Below are 20,956 nucleotides of genomic sequence, written 5' to 3'. Positions count from 1 at the left end.
CAACAATCAAACCCCGGCCCTCAGTCCCCAGCAGCCGCGAAGCAACTGACCACGGCGGCGGTCAGATCTGTGACGCAGCAGAGAATGCTAAGAACTCTGGATCCGGACAGACCACCACTGAAATCTAAACCTGGCATCGTTTGACGTTAGAACGTTATCTAGTGAGGCGAGTCTAGCAGTGTTATGGCTTGCCGTGAGAGCCCCCTTGTAATTCTGCAGTAAACAATAATATTATAGGCTGTTTCTAAGTAACATTGTGTTCTGTCTTCTCTAAATTGCATTTTTCTAGTGTATTGGTGTCGCGGACGTATTATCCTTATATACTTATAGGTGAAAGGTCTCGTGTTGGACTTTCACACTCCTGTGTGCTGCGTGACCATCCTATGACTTATACTACACTGTGTTTTCCGTGCTGGCGCCTGTAGAGTCTTAATGCATGTTTACGACATGTTTGTCTGTGAACAGCACTTGTTAATATTTTCTTCCTTCTCGTGCTTTCTTTGTTGTTGCTTGAGCAACTAATTTAGGATTTTATGATAGCCGGCTCTGACGAAGCTTACATTTTCATTTTTACATCAAAATTTAAAAAAGAAACGCTCGCAATACTTCCGATCTAGACTGCTGACGTCAATAAAGGTGGCTGATGATGGTGGCACGATTTATCGTGAACACTCTTGCATAGACGGCACGACAGTGTGACGACGGTGATTTGACGCAGATTATGTCGGCGCAATGAAAACGACAGCATGATGACAACGGAATATCGACAGTGTAACGACCACGGCGTCACGACGACACTGAAGACAGCGTGACGACGGACATTGGCTGCCGATGAAGCGCCGCATCTCTGCAGGAGAAGCGCACGACGGAGAAGTGCGACAGAGCGCGGCACACAGCACGACAAAGCATGTGCGCTTGGAAAGCTATACTAGTTTGAGTTCGGCGACCACCATTAACCGACACGCACATCTTACAACACGTACTGCCTGTCACGAAGAATACAACCGCCGCCGCATAAAGCTTACGCGAGAGGAAATTGTAGTATGGCGGAAACTACACACGCATATACACATTTGAGTCTGTACCATACAATAGACCCTGCGCTGCATTCTTATAAATGACCCCACTGTGGTGAATGCGCAATACTCTACCACATGATATGGGCATGTGGAAGAGCTCGCTAGAGCTTACACCTATGACACCCGAAACCACACGACAATGGAAGGTAGCGCCGTCTAGCTCCGACTCGACGGACCAGCTCGAACTGGTCAACCATGCGAGAAAGGCAGCTAAGGCCACTAGGCTCCTGGACAGGAGAGACCGCCCACTGCAGAGCGGAGGATCTACATACGATCGCCTCGCTCGAGTGCTGTTCAGCATTAAGTTTATTTTTCGTTGTCCTTAAGCGAACGCCCAACTTCCTGGCCACTTGCGTCCAGTGGCTTAAAACATTTACAAGCAACTGCTTAGCAATTAGTCACAACCACAGCAGCGGCGTGTCAAGAGTGGTGGTCCAGCTATTAATGAGCGTTATGCAAAACTTATAAATCCCTTTGTATATGCATAATACATATGCAAAGCGAGCAAGTAACGCTACTCTTACAAGACACTGGCATAGTCGCCTAAAATATCGAGCTCACGTACAGGTGATGCCAAGAGCACTATCAGAGTTATCGTTATAACATTATCACGCGCTAGCGGAGATTAAGAGTTTGTTGAACACATGTTGCGGAAAAGAACGTCCGTTGGGCAGTCTGCATAGTACTATTACACATCTGGTTGATTCACGTAGGTTGGACCACAATGCACACATGTTGGGCCACAGCATAAATATAAATGGATGTGCATAGACAGGAATTAAGGACAATAACCGCACAGAGCAAACATCCATTTCGCAAACATGATATGAAGGCCATGTGAGTTTTAGAAGCTATCGGCTAAAATTGGGAAATCTTTTAACATTGCAAAGTAAAACATTAAAAAACATTCAACTTTAAAAAAGGCTATAGTCACTCACAGTCTCTGTAGGAAATGCCAACGCTTTTAGCATACACAAAGCGTTCCCCGCATTCCGTATGCAAATCCACATAACCTAGGCCATATAACCTGCGCACCACGGCAAATCACATGGCGAGGCATTTTTCTCACTCTTCTTTCACCAAGTTATTCATCAAAATATGGCAATTGATAAACTACACAGCACGGCGTACAATAAGCTATCAGAAACAAGCAAAAATAAAAGACATGTCGGAGTGAACTCCACGTAACGCTTTGTTTCACCATATACAAGTCACACACGTTGCTGTCTAAGTGCCAAAATAAAGCCGCTTAGCCAGATCACCATTGTTCCTCAAGTCACCACAATGTATACCTCCGAGTAAACTGTTTCGGGTACCCTGCTGAGCAAGGTCAAATGCAGCACGCTAAGCACCGCGTGAAGTATCCAAAAAGAACGAAACATTATCAATACATTAATGTAGCACGCAGCGCTGTCTCTACGATAGAGCGAAAACACAGCAAATAAGAGTATGGCAAGAGAGCAAGAAAGAAAAAGCTATAAGTGTCTAATAAACCAAAGGTAGATAAAGCACTAGACACACAAACGCACGGTCTTTCCTCCAAAATCTTTCGCAAGGCGCAAGTCCCTCTCCAGCAATCAGCTACGCTCGACTTGGAGCTTATGATGACACCGAGGGAACTACGGCGCGGCGGTGGTCGGTTCTGGGGGCTCTGGCCACGTGAAGTTCGTGACGAGTAGTCGTTCGGGGCTGCACTTGAATGCCCGCCGGAACCGCGGCGACGCCGGGAGAGCGATGTTGCAAATGCCGATCTGCAAATTGGGACCAGGCAACCAGTCGCGCAACGTAAGGATTCCGGCCAACTTCCAGTGGCATCTATATTTGATAAAAAAATGATAAAACGATTTTCCTTTTGATGAGCTGCCTCCCGCTTGATGTCAGCTGAATGCAGACGTTTTAGCGACGACCAAGCTTCGCCCCCCCAACGCGTTTATTTATCGACTTATTACTTTCACATAGATGAGTTTGTAGCTCAGGCACGAGTCGAAACTGTACATTTCTTTTTGCCTCTACCTCTCTGTCATTACCCGCAGGGCTAATTTGGCTATGGCGCTGTGCATGAGTGTGCGAGTCTGATTTCCCTTCCAAGCTTATCAAATTCGGACGGACAGGAACGAAAAAAAAAAAGAACGTTCCTGTACCCAACATCACATGCACACACGTTGAACAACTCCAGATGGTCGACTTTGACGTGGTAATCTCCACCATACGGCGACATTTATAGGCTAGCACCTATTTTATTTTGCGACGTTAAACCCAGCCAACTATAACAAGCGCATTTTTTTTCAAGCCGTCATTATACAACCGGCACAAATAACAAACCTTTTTTAGGTATATCGATCAATTAAGGCTGAGTGATATAAACGATTCAGTCAAGACAAATCCCAACACTTGACGAGTCCCTGAGATTAGATATCAATGACTTAATTACCCCGGTGTTACAGAAGGTTCCACCACTCAGCACTCCACTTCCACTCAAACAAACGTTGGAGGACGCTTAAGCTTCGCCTTCAAGAGTGGAACCGATAGCGTTATCACACCCCGTTCACACAACCCACTCATTCGCTCGGCATGTTCTTGAGTCACACAAAGACGAAACGTGCGCCTGAGCAAGCGGAACGAACCAAAGAGCTCGGTGTGTCGGAGGGAGAAACGATCTACGTGAGCCAAACGTCGTGATCGGCACGGACAGCCGGGCCGCGATGCGCCATGAAGGCGGACGCGATCATGGCGCTGACGCCTCGATGGGATCGTCCTCTATCTCGCTTGGGAGCCCCACACAGACGCATGACTCCTCGCATGACTCCTCGCTAGCAGCACGGCACACATCGAAGGGGACGCTTTCCCTCCAGACGCGCTACGGCGCAGCGATCACGTCAGAGGCGTCCCGCATCGGACGCTGCACCTAGGAATGAGGAATGCGAAAAGAGGAGTCGCGTCGCCTAAACACGAGGGTTCGAGTGACGCACGCTGGAAGTTGGAAGGGAAGAGAGAACGAGAAAGCTTATGAAACGCAAGGGCATTAGGGCATCCCCGCACCGGTCCCCGCATGGCCCCAATGCGCTCAAACAAGACGAAGGGGAGAAGCGGGCGATTGGCGCGCAACCTGTCGGGTCAGCGCCGTACATTGCAAGGAGGGGGTCTTCTGTGTTTGCCGCAAGATGGCTCTGCGTGCGCAAAAGAAATGTAGCGGAAACGTACTTCCCTACTCGTTTAACTGCGACTACTGTAACTTGCATGTTCATAATTACCCATATACACCACAGTATACCTTTCTACGGCACGTTTCTAAGGCAACACCACATTCACTAGAGGCGCTTTTGTCACGCTTCGAACCATCGAAATCATTACTGAGTTGTAGCGTGTCCGTCTCACACTCAGGAGACCCTGCTTCGATTCCCACCTAGCCCATCTTGCAAGTTGTTTTATGCGAAGCATATTACGAGGGCTCAACCCAGCTCCTCAGGCGCGGCGGTGACCATGAAATCACGTGACACCGTGACGTCACGACAGAGGAGAAGTGGCTTTGGCTCAACTCTTGCAAGACGGGCTGGGTGGGAATCGAACCAGGGTCTCCGGAGTGTGGGACGGAGACGCTACCACTGAGCCACGAGTACAACGCTTCAAAGCGGTACAAAAGCGCCTCTAGTGAATGCGGTGTTGCCTTAGAAACGCGCTGTTTCTAAGGCGTGCGTCTCTTGCTCAGGCGCACATTTCGTTGCCGCGCCGAACGCTGCTTTGCTCGACGCTCACCGCGTCCAATGCGGGGCGCGTAGTCGCTGCCCTGTAGCCCATTGTCTTACACCCCTTGGCGGGTCGACGGGAACGCTGTCGCGTTCCACTCTTGAAGGCGAAGAAGTAATGCATGAGTTGTTTCTTCGTCTAGCCGAACCAAATATAGCCAAGCAACAGCAGTTCACCAGGCTAAACAGTGGTTCAACAACTAAAATAAAGGCTAGTATGCTTCGCATCCTGGGCTTAACCTTACCTAAGCCACAGCCATATTTTTTATTTATGAATTGCCTTCCGGGATTTTTCGCTCATGGCCAACGCCACCGACGACGCCGACTTTTCTGCGACACGAGCTCCTTAACGCTGTCGCGTTCAGAAAAAGCAGATAGCAGTGCCATCCCGCCACACAAGTGCTCAATGCGCTTCGTGATCATCTACGGCAATTCTTAAGAAGTGTAGCGTTGTTATCAGTCGAGGGGCGGAGCTGATCTGAACTCTGTGTTTAACGATGTTTCCAGTCGAGGGTCGCTGAGAATACGGGAGAATCGTCAAGCGCCCTTGAACATGAGCCCTGTTAAAAAAATCCTAGATTTTCGCATCCCCAGTGTCAGCTGCCACATACAAAGCATCTAAGGGATAGAAATGCCGTATTTCCATTGTTTTTAAGGTCCTTTAATTTGTATACTACAGCCTGCCCGCAACTTGACTCATGGCCTCTTCTGATTACGACCCACTTAATGAATGCGCCAAGAACAAAGTCAGGTTTATGCCACAGACAAGTTGTGATGCCTAAGGCACAGTGGTTGGCATTCGGTCAGTGCTGAAAAACGCAGTGCACGAAACTAAGCATCTGGCCTTGGTGTTGTAGATAAGACGACCTTGTGAAAAAAATCCACAGTTCTGCCCGAAAGGCGAGATACCGATAGCGATAGCAAATTAGTAGATAGCTGTACGAAGTAAGGATGATAGATTTATGGGCCCTATCTAACTAAATTAACTATGATAGAATGTGTAAGCGTTACTCAACGAGGACGAAAAAAGGAACAGACACACAGAGGCAGCGCTGTCTTCGTGTGCCTGCTTCTTCGTACGTCCTTATTCAGTCGCGCTAACATATTCTAACATGGATTCAAACCAACAAGCCCGTTAACGTGTTTTAACAAATTTAACTAGCAGGGTGGCACGCGCGCAAAGGTCAACATAAGCCCATCTCGTTCGATGACAGCCCAAACTGTCTGTGAACACGCTGGAATTAGGAATCGCGGCAGCAGCCGCGAGCCAATCGACCTCCGTGCATCTGCCGCTTCAAGGCGTACGAAACGTCGAAAGCGCAGCACATACGAAGCTATCGGCACCACGCGCATTCTGCAAGCATCGCAGATCGCTTTGAAGAAGAGGCCCGCGCGGGCGCGCACTTTAGCCACGTCGCAGACCGCGTTGAGTACACACGAGCGGCGGCAACGCGTTCCTGCAGCGTCGGCCAAAGGCGTCTACTACGGCGTCCGAGATTCACATGGCCAACGCCGTAGTAGACGCCGCGGTTGTCTCCACTCTGTACGGAGCGGCGGGCGAGGCGGACATCGAAGCACCGTAGCAGCCGCCGGAGAAGAACGCCCCTCCTCCCTGGTCTCACCCTCTGCCTCGCGCGCTACAGGAGAGGGCACGCATCCGGGCCGCGTTCCTCAGTCGCGCACGCGAGACTGAACCGCGTTCGCCGGCTCACCCTCACAAGCTTTCACTCATACGGAACCTCACGGCGACGGCGACGCGACTGTTGAAATGTGTCTGGAGTGTCCATATAACTGCTATCGCAATATAAATGCAGCACTGAAAAAACGAAAACAAAAAGAAACTGGCAAGCCCCAATTGTGTTTGCCAAAACTCTGTTCGCTTACGCTCCTCTAAAGCTCACTCAAAGCTAGAAATAGGCGGCGCAGTGGCCATAAATTTCTGCTGTCGAGCACGAGGTGATGAGTTCGATTCCCAGCTAAAATATGGGCGAAATTTAAAAGTGCTCCTGTAGCCTAACTTCAAGTTAGGTGCAAGCTAAAGAACACCGGGAGTTTTAAAGTAATGCCAACTACTCTACTACGGCATTCCTCATAAACCACTGTGCAATTTCGTGATTTTAAACCTTACAATTTCATTTAAGCTAGAAGTAATTAGAAGGACAATGACATGCATCTATATCACCAACGCACACATCCTTCTCAGGTACTTGAGTCCAGAAAGAGAACTCTGAAACGCGAACGAAGGGAGGGGCCGAATTCACAAGTCTTTCTATTCATACGTGCTTTTTTGGTCTAGGAAGAATAGTTGTTTGACTAGTTGGTCTTGCATTGCATCCAGCGCTTGCCTTCGTCTTCCCTTCGAGTGTGTGTCCATCTTATTTTTTTCGCTTATTATTTCTCATCTCTAGTGTTTTCTGACCCTGGCCAACCGCCTTGGGTTATCATGTTCAGCATCAGAATTGGCTGGAATTCACTCTGAAGAATAATTGTACAACTTTTTTTGTGAATATGATCCTTGCTCTGAATATCTTCGGAGCCTCAGGAGAACGGCGTAGCTGCTGTAAGCGTTGCCTTAGCCATGAATGCACACATCGAGACTCACGTGCTTTCGGTATAAAGAACGCGCGCGTTCAATCACCTCGTCATAACGCGATCGATTCGCTAATATAATACGCTCTGGCAAATCGGGAAAAGAACGCGCACCTTTCCCTGACGCCTGCTTCCGGCATTCCCGCAATGATAGAAACAACTGAGCATGAAGAAGATTTGCTCGGGCAGGAATTCCTGGAACACACGCTCGTTCTCGTAGAGCCAGTGGGTTTTGCCGTGGGTCGGAGCAACATGGTGGCCAGCCGCGGATGGTGCGTGGCGCTGCTCCATCACGTCTAGCATGAGGCTGGCGGTGTGTGCTGCGGTGCTTGCCGAGCACACGTCGTCCTTTTCGCGCAGGCTCGCATTCTTCATGATATCGCTGGCTTTCACCAACTCCGAGAAACGCCGCATGCTCGCAAGCATATTTCGCGCCCCGTGGTCCAGGCGGGCCTCGCTGTAAGCCTGCGCACGCGAGAGGGGAGAAGTCGACACGGGACATTTCCAAAGCGAAGATGCAAGCGCGATTAATAAGCAAGCACTCGAAAAACGTTACACGCGTATTTTACCGCTGTCGCGAAATGTCTAGATCGTTCATCTGCAGTTTATATTAAGTAGGGGTGTGCGATCTTTCGAAGTTTTGAATACAATTCGAGTAAATGCTCGCTGTTCGATTCGTATTTGGTTACACAATTCGCCAGCCGATGCTGTCGAATATTTGTTTCTTTCAAATATATGACACAAGGACACTTATCGGATTCTCGAAAGGAACAATACACGATGGATGTTGTAAGGACTGTTCCGAATGATTCTGCTGCGCGCTAACTGCAGTGGCTGCACAGGGACACCACATCCCGATCGATCGCACGGTACAGGACAATTGGACCTCGATAATTTCAACTCATTCAATACGGCTTTCTCGCTTTTAGGCAGCTTATATGCTAATTTATTCTAACTCGGTCAGTTTCACCACGTCTTCATCCGTTTAATACAATGTGCGGTCCTATAGTATCACACTTCTCTCTCTCATTGTAACGCTGCAGTTTTACTTCGTAACCTGCTGTTTTCTTTCTTTCGTTACTGTCATTGCACTGGCGCTGCAGATAACTGAAAGCAGTTGTTTATGATTTACAAGCTCCTTACTTGTCCGAGCGTGTAATTTTGAACGCTTTTACGTGTATATGCTAACTAAATGTATACAAGCCGTACTTCCTTTATTTTTCCAGACACTCCGCGTAAACTTTATGACGTCGCTTTAGGAATTAGTAAAAAAACTCGGTATTGAATTCAATATTCGGTGGTCATTTTTTCACGAATTTTCGCGCTTGATTCTATTTTGAAATTTCACTACTTAGATGGCCATAGCTTATGACTTACTTACGATCTTTGCAAAATATTACTGAACCCTCTTTTTTTCCCTGTATTTCTGGGATATATATATATATATATATATATATATATATATATATATATATATATATATATATATATATATATATATATATATATATATATATATATATATATACGAGAGCCCCGCGGTGTCCTCAGTAAACTAAATGAATGACCTTGTTCATATTTCGCGAAAATTGGGGGCAAATTTTGGGAGATGTGAAAGATATGGTTCATTTACAGCGCAGAATTTCACCCGCTGCTCTGACAGGATCATTAGCACCTTAGTTCAAATGGGGTGAAAATGGAGGAAACACTATGGCTGATGCGCGTGCAAAAGTTGAAAGTGTGTAAGAGAATTATGGCATTATTAATAATAATAATTATGGGGTTTTACGTGCCAAAATTCTGACTATGAGGCACGCCGTAGTGGAGGACTCCGGAAATTTCGACCATCTGCGGTTCTTTAACGTGCACCTAAATCTAAGTACACGGGTGTTTTCGCATTTCGCCCCCATCGAAATGCGGCCGCCGTGGCCGGGATTCGATCCCGCGACCTTGTGCTCAGCAGCCTAACACCATAGCCACTGAGCAACCACGGTGGGTAATTATGGCATTGGCTAAAAACTTAAGCAAGCGTTCGAAAGCGTTAGAAGGGATGATAATTTTTAAGTTTTATGGAATTTTTCGAAATCGCCTGTTGCAGATGAAATAATTCTAGAGGCGGACAGTACCTGCATGAATAATCGAAATACATATCCGACTAATCAACAAGAATTTGCTAATGAACTTCATAAATAATTTTTTTGGTGCACACTTTGCAATTTTCGAATTGTAGCCAGTGAGTTTCTGAGGCGTATCCAGTTGGAATGAACTTCTGAAAGGACACCAGTTTGGAGATATGCGCCATCGAACTCGCTGTAAGGATTCAGTGTTGGTCCATTTACTTTTTTTTAAAACAAAACGCTCTTTTATGCATTGAAGCACAAACATATAACTGGAACGCCCATGTCTTTTGTCCCACACTTTGGTAAGTGATATCTCGAAATTGGCGTCATTCTGGAAATTCAGTTCAAGTGGATGCGTCTTGCGAACTCATCGGCCGCAATTCGTAAATTGCAACATGTGCCGTAAAGTAATTAACAAAAAAGTTTAGTAGTCATTTTTTGTTATTTAGTTCAATGAGTGTTTCAATTTCTCGGGCGAGTAATGTCTGCCTATTCGATAATACGGCTCAACGACAAGAATTATGCTCGCTCTCAAAAGGTGTTTTCAAAATTCCATAGAACTTAAAGATGATCACGATGTATGCGGACAACGTTTCAAACGAGCGAGCCAGATGAAGCGAACGTTTCACAAAAAAGTGTGATTCAATTACAGGCAAGTGAAAATCTCAATGCAACTATTCGAAACAAACCGTTCCGCTAGAAATTGAGTTGTGATGCGGCAATGTCGCACAAATCTGCTTTCTTTCTCTTTTCTTTTTTTTTGCCGAAACGCATATCTGAAGCATTTTAATGCGCCCCTGCCCGTCTCGCACCAGAAAAAAAAAAAACAATTCGTAACCTCCCCGCTACGCTTTCATGTTGACATGCGCAGCAATCGTATACAATGCGTTCGCCAGTATGGCTGCGTAGTTGTTCTCCTCATATTTTCAGCCTTGCACACATACATACCCTCAGGGATATATCACTGACCCTTAACATCATTTTGGCTTCTAGCGCGAAGTGAAACACGGACATAGAAAGGAGCAGACAGGACGAGCGCTAACTCTCAACTAAATTTTTATTAAAACGAGGAACATATATATAGGTGATTGCAAAAACCGTAGCATAAGAACATGACAAGGTAAAAAGCATCAGTTAAACATATCAGGGGGTATGGAAGTCACCTTTTCAGTTTACCTTGTCATGTTCTTATGCTACGGTTTTTGCAATCACCTATATATATATTCTTCGTTTCAATAAAAATTTAGTTGAGAGCGCTCGTCCTGTCTGCTCCTTTCTGTGCCCGTGTTTCATTTCGCGCTAGAAGCCAAAATCATGTTACCGTACCAACTCGCCCAACTGTCTATCCTTTTGCATCACTGACCCGCCGTGGCGGCTTAGCGGCTATGGCATGGCGCTGTTAACACGAGGTCGCTGGATCGAATGCCGACCGCGACGGCCGGATTTTGAAAGCGGCGAAATGCAGAAACGCCCGTGCGCCATGCATAGGGTGCAGGTTAAAGAACCCTAGGTGGTCAAACTTCACCCGGAGCCCCCCACTACGGTTAGTAATTTAGTTTTGAGGAACTGCACGAGACGGGAGAGCACGCGACTCGTGCACGCGCACTCACATGCGCATGCAAGTACATGAACCGGGACCTGTGACGCGGACGTTGCAGGAGTATCATTGATGGAGGCAGCGAAAGTTTGGATGCTTAGATATCATCACGTCTGTCAAAGTATACGGCGGCATATCACGCCGAGAAAAATGCAGCGCAACTAATAATTATGGGGTTTTACGTGCCAAAACCGCTTTCTGATTATGAGGCACGCCGTAGTGGGGGACTCCGGACATTTCGACCACCGGGGGTTCTTTACCGTGCACCTAAATGTAAGTACACGGGTGTTTTCGTATTTCACCCCCATCGAAATGCGGCCGCCGTGGCCGGGATTCGATCCTGCGACCTCGTGCTAAGCAGCCCAACACCATAGCCACTGAGCAACCTCGGCGGGTAACGCAGCGCAACTTGGCTCGGCGCCTGCAAAATATTTGTTCCAGAAGGCCCAAATTTCGTCACAAATGGACTGCATAACTTTCACTCATTCAAGTTTGAGCGCTTATCCTTGCCCCCTCGTATCGCCTTTGATCACTGATTTGACCCAATATGCACCGAGGCGGCGTTGCGCAAAGAACTGAGTACCAGCAGCCTGTGTAACGGCGTTAGTAACACACTGCCGCTAGTACTGCCACTCGTGACACCTCATAATCATCAGCATGGCGAAAGAGGTCGTGCGTTCAGCGTGTTCGGATGTTCTATATACACATTCACCGCTCTATAAGGCACCAGCCTTTCGTCGAATGCCCCGTTCGGCTATAAAGAATGACTTAAGAGATTGCCGTCTGCTTTTTCCGTCACAAAATGAAGATTTGGCGTCTTCGATCCTTAATGGCCAAAATATTTGTCCCTCGCAAGTTTCATAGATTGCTTGTGTGACTTCATTTCCTTTCTGGTTCGCGCTGCAGCTTTTATTAGTTAGAATTTACATGCGCCAAGACCGAACACGCCTTGTTCCTTTGACCTTGAAGTAAAATTTCGCGGTGCAGAGGTATACACGAGCACTCACCTCGAACCGATCGTTGTAGAAGAAGAATAGTTTGAGAACGGCCAAAATCTGGCCCGTAGCGTCAGTTCCCGCCAGAGCTGCAAGTATCGGTGGCGGATGCCAACTTTCGTAGAGCGGTGGGCTCACCAGGAAGGGACAGACCACCACCTCGCGTGCCGTAAGAACTTGGTACAATCGGAGACCGGCGAGTCCGGGCACGTGATAGATGCTGTGTTCCGGCTGACGCAGCGAGTTCTTGAAAAACTTGGCGGTAGCCCGGGCTCCCCTACGGTACGAATCGAAGAATGACGCGGCCGTGGAGTTGGGAAAATAGCTGTACGCGTCGTCGAGCAAGTCCCAAGTGTTGGTCATGTTGAAGGCGTTGGACGCCAGTTTTGTCGTGATGGCATTGGCGAGCTGCTCGGTCGACTCTCCGTACGTGCGTATCCAAGAGCTCACCGAGTGTACGCTCAAGCGGACCATGTTCCACGAGAGCGCGAGGTCTTGTTGAGCGTCCTGCTGGAACTGCCACAAGACAAGCGGCAACAGAGACTCAATCGCGTCGATACACCTGAGGAAACGGTAGTCTCGTTTGCTCTCTTCTCGATTCATGTACCCTAGCATGCTGCTCATCAAATATTGGGATAGCATCGGGGACAGCGCCCAAACAACGTAGGCGCCGAGGAACAGTTTGAATCTCTCCTGGAACTCGCTCTTACTCAGGTACATCGCATCCAGCTGCGCGAATAAGTTGGGCTGAAGGTTGAGCACCTCGTCCTGTGGCCAAATCTGTGCATCATCGGGAAGGTGGCCGTTGATTGCCCGCCGAAGGTCAGGATCACTCAGACTGTTGTAAGCAGGAGTGGCGGATTCGGACCAGTGGCTTCTCACGAGATCGACGATGGCGAAGTGGATGTCTAGCACGTCGCTGATCATGCGGGAGTAGGACTGGCCTTCGCGACCAACGACCTCAGCGCAGCGTCTCAGATAGGCGTCTTCGTTTCCTCGGACCCTGAGTGCCTCGATGTCACTAATCCACGCCATACACCGCGGGTCGAGCGTCATGTAGATGGTGCTCTCGGAAGTGCGGGACGGATGGCGACCCACGTAGAAGGCCCAGAACATTGGCATACCAAACTCGAGCGACGCCCGCACCAGGATGTTGAGGAGCTGTGGCCGAGATGAAGATGATTTGCTCGGCCAAGGGAGACCCAGGTCATCGAGAAATGTTTTCATCTTGTCTATCCCTTCCCGCTCAGTCTGCGATGGAGAAGCGGCAATATAAACGTCCATGCCACTACGTAGGCACAAACAGTGAGCAATAGACACATCTAGTTGCGCGTCCACAGCAGCTCTGCGTACGCTGGAAATCAGCGGAGGCGACAGTGCACATGCGCAGCGCGCAGGAGCTCACACGGTGTCTTGCGTACACACACAGCCTTTCAAAAGCTGCGTAGCGTCCGCTGTGGGCTGTGCGGCTTTTGCGGGACGTTCCCGCGTGTTCTCGTGTCTTCACGAGAGCGCATTTTTTCGATATTCGACAGCTTTAGTTGGGCGTCCGCAATAGCTTTGCGTACGCAGGAATCCCGCGGAGGCGGCAGTGCGCATGCGCAGTACGCAGCTTTTCAAAAGCTTCGTAGCGTCCGCTGCGGGCTCTGCGGCCTTTGCGGGACACGTTGTCGCGTGTTCTCGCATGTCCACGACAGCGCATTTTTAGATATTAGAGACTTTTAGTGCGTCCTGTATTCCGGCAAGCGCGGGCGGTTTGCCGGTTTAGCGGGCCGTAAACGTGAGCGGCCAGATTGGTGGCGCCAGCTCGTGGCGCAAAGCTCAACCACACAAGCACAAAGCTAATTACTATATTCTGTTTAGCTGCTGGTATAAATTTTCGACAGTGGCATAATCGAGTTCACAATCACGCCGCTGCCAAAAATTTGCACGAGTATCGAAGCAGGATATAGTGGGTAGTGCAGTTTTAGCTCTGTGTTCGTCTGGTTGAACTCTACGCTACCACGCGGCTGCCCCGCTCTGGCCGCTCACGTTTACGCTCCCGCAAATCCGGCAGTCCGCCCAAACCGCTCCCGTTTACCGCAATAGCGGACAAGCTAAACGTCTCTATTGCTCCTGCCGAAGAAATGACTTCGGCTTGTAGTCCCTTCGAAGCGGCTGATATTGGCTACACAGTTTCAAAAGCTGGCATATGGTGGCGCTGAATAGCACACTACCGACTCCTGCGCGTGCAAGTCAGTAAACCCTTTCTCAACTTTTGCGTCCGACCAACTATTGCCGTTTCGTGCGCGCGCGCTTCGCTACGTACGCACCACCTCACGCGCTGCGCACGTGGATGGTTGAGGACACCCAACCAAAAGTGCCTAATGTTGGACATGCTGATGCATGCTCAACATATGTCATGTGTCAAGCTGTTCAAAAAAAGAAGGTTACAAAATCACGGTGCAAGATACGATTACAAGACCTACGCTGTTCGTTCCTCACGAAGTCTGGCGACCTGACACCGTATGTCTTACAATTGCATCTTCAACGCGTTTTCTTAAATCATTATTTTTCTCTTAATGGCTAGGCTAACGTTGGCCGAAACACCCTATTTACGAGGCGTGACCCAAGATAACCCGAACTTCCGTTTTCAAGCCCATTATGAGGTTACGTCTATGACCCACCACTAGGTGTAGCTAGCTATAACCCTCTGCTATCGGTGTCCTGGCGAAGAAGCAAGTCATTCTGTGCATCGCTGTATTTTGAAGTGGTTAAACACGACACAATTGCGAAACCATCATTTGAAATCGTAAGGAGCAGAGCCTCTGCATCAAATTCTGTTTTCTGTTGGAATAAGTTCAGAAAAACTAACGGAATGCTTCAAGAAGCATTCCAGAAACAAGCATTGAGCCGTACTCAAGTCTACAACCGGTATCGTCGATTCAAAGATGGCAGACTGAGCATGAAGATATGCCTCGTTCGGGTCGTCCTTCAAACAGTGGGACCGACAAAGGTGTTGATTTCATTCGTGAAACGATCAACCAAGATTGGCCGAATGACAATCTAGAGTTATCAGAGAACATATGCATCAGTTGGAGTGCACGCTAATAAATTTTGACTAAAAAAATGCAGAAGTGAAAAAAAATGTTTTTGAAGGGGCAGCGTTTCAGTGGTGTACATGCCTAAAAGTAGTTTCGCAGGTGACCCTCGACAGCATCCGAAATGAAAACTTCTTAGAATGCGTCAAACAACGTAAGAAAAACCGAATCGACATGTACATTGCAGATCAAGGCGATTACTTTAAAGGCAAATAACTTGCTTTCCCCCTTTAAAATAAAAAGAAATGGTTATTTCAGGAAATTTCGGTAAGTTTTAGGTCACCCCTCGTGTGTATATATATATATATATATATATATATATATATATATATATATATATATATATATATATATATATATATATATATATATATATATATATATATATATATATATACACACAAGGGGACATGCCACGAACGAACCAGAACACGTTCATCGAACGTGTAACCTGTCCCGCTACACGTTCTCACCACCCCGAAAAAATCGCAAAGTACTCATGAAAAACAAAACCTTTAAAAGCTCGTTCCTCCCTCGCACTATCTCCGACTGGAATGCACTGCCTGCAGATGTGGTCACGAGTCCAACAATTGATGTATTTTTGAAAGCACTTAGAAGTATTAATTGGGAGCTTTCCGCTAATACATTTTCACATAGCATCTAGTAAAAATCTATTACTACACAGCTTCGTGCTCTTCGAAATGTTCTTGCGTTACTTCATTTGATCATTCCTATATGTACTGCTCATGTTGTTCATACCTGTACGTTTATTTTACCTACTAAGTTTAATCAATATTATTACAGCAATTAGCGTTCTTCAAGGTTTGTGTTCTAAAACTTGCACTACAACGTGTGATTAGCATTTTTCTAAGATTGTATTTTAGAACTTGTGCTGTTCTTTCTTGTATTTAATATGCATATTCCTCACAGTGTACGTGACGGCAAATTCTTGTATTCTTATGCTTGCAGTCGATTTTCACGCATGATCTGTTACGCAGTTCTGCGCATGAAGCGCATGTTCTAATACACTATGTGAATTGTATTTAATACCTACTCCTGCCAAAGGCCTGAACTACAGGCCGGTAGCACTTAATATATATAAATAAAAAATGTATATGATTTCAATTTCTTGAAGCTTAGAACGACATAAAGCTGAGCTAGTTGGTAAGAATTCATAAAGCAAAAAAGGGGTAAGGCGTACAGACACGGACACAAGAGAAGTGGACAACACGAAAGCCGTTATTTTTTTTTTAAGCGCGGAAGATACATATCGCAATTAAGGAAGCTAAAGAAGCAAGATTATACAAATGAGTAGGAGAACAAGGAAAAGGGCTCAGAGTACTAGACAAAATGCTTAGAACGACAGAAAGCTGAGCTAATTGGCAAGGATTCATAATGAAAAGAAGAGGTCCATTTATCTTGTGTCCGTGTCTGCACGCCTTACCCCTTCTTTGCATTATGAATTCAATTTCTTAACGGGGCTGCTAGCTTATTGTTTACATCGTCTTTCTCTTTAAAAAAAATATGCTGCTAGAAATATTACTATGTCGAGTACCCAACAGCGCATTTATGTTGAAAAAGCAGTGTTGTATAAAACTCAACATAGTTTTGCTGCTACAGTGGTATGAGCGAGCTTAGCCAAACACGTGATTTCACTCGGCTGCTCCATGTGCTTTAGGTTTAGAACACAGATGAAAACAACTCTAAGAATTCCATTTGAGACAGTAGCTATTCTCTATTCTTCCTCAAAAGTGAAGATTCCGTGTCTTTTCTCAGGATATATATATATATATATATATATATATATATATATATATATATATATATATATATATATATATATATATATATATATATATATATATATATATATATATATATATATATATATTGCGTGCAAAAGGATCGATACATATACGCTCCCCAATGTGGCTCCACCAGGAAAAGTGCGTAACAGCTAGATATATAGCGCGCTGCATGTAACCGTGCCTGTGTTTAACTCACCTGGCTGAGGCATCGGAATAACAATCCTGCAGCCTTTCCCTTCGCCTTCGTGGAACGCAGGGGGATATTCTCAAGCAGTATGGCATTGATGACGCGCCGCGTGAACGTTATTCTGTACCTGTCTATCGGAGTCCGGTGACCGTGCTCGGCGTCCCAGCCACTACACACGTACCTGGGCATGAAAGTTTCCGGCAACCACTTTAGAATGCGCGCAGCTATCGAAATGTTTAAGCAAGATAACAAGGTGAACAGAGGGAATGTTCGGCGCCCCCCGAATCGACAGGCTCGCAAGAACACCTCAGAAATGAGTACATTTACGTAACCTCGGCGGCGCTTATGTGAGAAGACATTTTTTTTTCTTTCTTTATAATAAAGCGATAGCTTCGTCTGCTACAACTTTTTTCTGGCTTGATTTCTCGCCTCTACGCAAAGCTATGGCATCCGTGAGTCGTATGCTCTCGTCGGGGAGCTGGGAAGCATAGGTAGCACGTGGGAGCAGCTTGTTGAGAGGAGCACGAGAGAGAAAAAACACGACGTAAGAGGCGCTGACTATGAAACCTCACAGTTGAGTATATGAAGGCGCGTGCCGCGCGTGGCGCAGCGTCAACACACAAAAAGAGCGTGTTCGGTACGCATCAGTGCAGGGGTTTTAGAATGCGAGCGCATGGTGGCTCGTAAACTCGAAGCGGAGCATCGTCGAGTACCAACGATAAGCACCGAGAATCGCACTGAACATTTCTTCCAGAAACGCGAAGCACGGAACAGCTTCAACATGCAGCCAATCACGACATGGAACTCGAGTACACACTTGCTCTAAATACGAAGCAGCGCCAAACATCGATACTCAGCGATCCTGAACCGGACCGTGTAGTTTACAGTCCGGGAAGCACGCAGCTAGCTAGCAGACCTCTACCTTCCAGCTTGATCTAGCTAAGGCCACAGCTAGGAGCTGTCTTTCGTAGGCTGTACTCTAGACCTAGACGTTTACAAGCCAGCTGGTAGTTCAGCTAATGCTCCCTCCACTTACGCCTATTAGCCACTTTGGGAAGCACTGCTGTAGGTGTGGTGTAGACACTCAATGTCCAAGCTTGTTCCAACTTCGCAGGTGCTATAGTTAGCTCTACTTATGACGTTTGCGATACATGTCGCTACAAAAGCGCAAGAAAACGACCACAGAGAAATTTTCACTTTGACTGTGGTCAGTGTCTTTCTTGTGCCAAGTTAATTTCCAACCAGATGAGCTGTTGTCAAGTCATTGAATTTATGCCACTGTAATATCGGACAAATATCAATGTGACGATTATTTTAAAATAATAGACACAGTACAACAATATACCTTTTGTCAATACATAGCACCAGTACTGAAATTGTTATCCCGACGTTCACAAAGAAATGCATTTGTGCTCTATGTACTGTTCTCCCACTCCTTGTGAACTGAAAGACAGCACTTTTCACCTAATTTCGTGCCAGTATATGCATGCAGTGTAGTGGGTACGCAGTGGTCCAATGGAATCAGCACTAACTAACTTTAATGCGTACCAAAGTTGATAACGAAACATTATTGGAGGTTTTCATAGAAAGTATGACATCTGCCTCTACGCATGCGCTGCAGAACAAGCGACTTTATGCCCCTATATTTAAAAAAAATTAAGATACAGTTTAAACAAGTGTATGAGTTCAGTCTAAGCACACACTAAGTGCACATAATGCATTGCAGTCCACCCATTTTGTTCAGTGATTCTCAATGTTCGAGCACCATGCCTGTAAACAGTTACACATTTTCAGAGTCAGAAAGAACCATTGTTTACAGCACTCCTCTCAAACACTAAAAAAAAAGGAAACGCCGCCTAAATAGATATATAATAATTCTGAAAAAGCATATGTTTTAAGTTAAATGCTCGGGCATCAGCCGGCCTAAGGTAACTTGCATCGGCTCAGACGACATAGAATTGTCGCCGCTTGAACACAAAGAGATCATGTATTAACAACGCATTATGCCGTAAGCTGCTGTATGTTCTTTTTCAAAACCGATGATTGCTAAGACCAGAGTCTTTTATATTAAAGGAAGTATTAAATGAGTTGGAGCTAGGACGCTAGGGACCGTAGGGTGTAGTGGAAGCACAGATGGAAGCAGTTGAATGCCTCACCCGTAAAAGTCGTCGCACGGATGCACGTTTCGGTTGAGCGAGAGGAACAGGTCCTTGGGGAGGGGGAAGCAGCCACGCTGGCAGGACCCGATGCGCGCCACGAGGACGGCGGGAAAGGTGAACAGCGTCGCCGACATGGCCAGGGCAATGGACACCGCGAACGAGACGTAGCGCAGCCAACAGCCAGCGTGCGACGTGTCCTCCTCGGGGAGCAACCGCTCGCCAGACCCACTGACTGCTGGGGGTTCCTTCTGTGGGCCCCGCGGCTGTGTCAGCTCTCCGGAGTGGTACCTTTCTTGCGAAGCCCAGCTCTTCTCCCAATGACGTGTGATAAATTGTTGCGGAGAATTTGACAGAATAATGGACTCCATGGTGTCATTAGACGAACGTCCGTGCCGAGGAAGTGAAAGCCGGAACTCTGAGGAGCGGTGAGCACTCGCAGCCAGTTGCCCTTAGAGCGATTCTTCTTCTGTCAGTGCTGGCTGGCTCGCGGTGGGCGCTCGCGCACGCGGCAGATTACGAGCTTCTTCTTTGTTCACTGGAATTCAAAATGACTCGACTCACGTGGGAGCCGCCTGCGTCAACCTAAGAGTTCATATTCAGGACCTGAATAAAGTTCATCATACCACACCGAGAAATAAACGACAACACACACTAGGATTGGGCGATAAAATAAATTGGGCGCAAATTTTCTTGTATGTAGGAGAAATTAAGCTACCTCCGGCCGATGCCCTGCCTTTTAACTTAAAATAGAACTAAATGCAATGCGCACAATTGTCCCAATTGTCATCCTATGTAACATATGTAATCTAATGCGATGTTATTAGGACAGCAATTATGCGGACAATCCAGGTGCACTGTCGCCGTCCTCGCCACCGTGCTCTCCCGAATAAGGTCCAAGTGCGAGAAGAGCAGCCTGGGCTCATGCTGGTGACATGGTCTGCTTAGAGTGCGATGGCGAGCATATGAAGTCGAGCCGAGAAGGATGGTGGTCTGATGCACGTCAGTTCTTTCATCCTCCACGATTGGCGCCCTCTTCGCACGCGCCCAAATTGGAGGTCACGTGATCGAGCCCGCGCTACGCGTCATCAAACAGCTGGGCTAGACAAGCTGACGCCTCTCTCGCTAGAGGAGAGCGCTCGTCTTCTCCTCTAGCCCAGGCGTGGCTGCGCGCGCGCCTTTTGTTGCGGGTGATATGGCTGTAAGCGCTACGACGAAAGGCTAGAATGCAAGGGCGAGACGAGATCGCTGGTGGCTTCATGCGCACTGTCTTGCAGCACGCCTATTGTTGGAGGTCGATTCATCCGACTTTCGAAGGCGCGGCACAATCGAGATGGTGAAGCGAACGGCAGCACGAAACGTTCGCTTTTGGAACGTACCCGCGCGCTCCCTTTGCCAGCGCTCATCCCTACGCCAGCGTTGTGATAGCGGGTGTTCGCGGTCATCGGAGAGATGTTTGCTTGTGCGCGCGTGACAACCATGCCTGTTAGTATGCGAATGTTCACTGCAAATTATATGGTCTATAAAACTACACACCTTACTTCGTGGAACTGTCTGATAGTTTGCTATTGCTATCACGCAGTGGTTCGCCTTTCTCGCGAA

At 47.2% G+C, this 20,956-nt stretch overlaps 1 protein-coding gene across 2 annotated transcripts; it reads right to left on the bottom strand.

Annotated features, from left to right (window-relative positions):
* Positions 1-506: 506 nt before the first annotated feature.
* LOC135905514 (endothelin-converting enzyme-like 1) lies at positions 507-19,923 on the bottom strand. Of its 2 annotated transcripts, XM_065436451.2 has the most exons (5): positions 19,355-19,918; positions 17,208-17,379; positions 12,136-13,374; positions 7,526-7,876; positions 519-2,830 (listed from the first exon to the last, which is right to left on the bottom strand). In XM_065436451.2, exons 1-5 carry the CDS (start codon positions 19,723-19,725, stop codon positions 2,699-2,701), a joined length of 2,265 nt encoding a protein of 754 aa, XP_065292523.2. In that variant the 5' UTR covers positions 19,726-19,918; the 3' UTR covers positions 519-2,698. The 2 variants fall into 2 exon arrangements, with proteins under 2 accessions (XP_065292524.2, XP_065292523.2); XM_065436452.2 differs by lacking the exon at positions 7,526-7,876 and having other exon boundaries at positions 507-2,830; positions 19,355-19,923.
* Positions 19,924-20,956: the final 1,033 nt, after the last annotated feature.

Source organism: Dermacentor albipictus, chromosome 3 (assembly GCF_038994185.2).
Source record: "Dermacentor albipictus isolate Rhodes 1998 colony chromosome 3, USDA_Dalb.pri_finalv2, whole genome shotgun sequence".
NCBI lineage: Eukaryota > Metazoa > Arthropoda > Arachnida > Ixodida > Ixodidae > Dermacentor > Dermacentor albipictus.
This window is presented reverse-complemented; position numbering and strand designations above follow the sequence as displayed.

What these genes read in the sequence shown, in the direction of transcription:
- LOC135905514 (XM_065436451.2), bottom strand. Translation starts at nt 19,725, where the DNA reads ATGGAGTCCATTATTCTGTCAAATTCTCCGCAACAATTTATCACACGT. An exon ending in CCGTGCGACGACTTTTACGG is followed by an intron (nt 17,380 to 19,354) that starts GTGAGGCATTCA and finishes TTTCATGCCCAG; the next exon opens with GTACGTGTGTAGTGGCTGGG. An exon ending in TATTCCGATGCCTCAGCCAG is followed by an intron (nt 13,375 to 17,207) that starts GTGAGTTAAACA and finishes TCTCCATCGCAG; the next exon opens with ACTGAGCGGGAAGGGATAGA.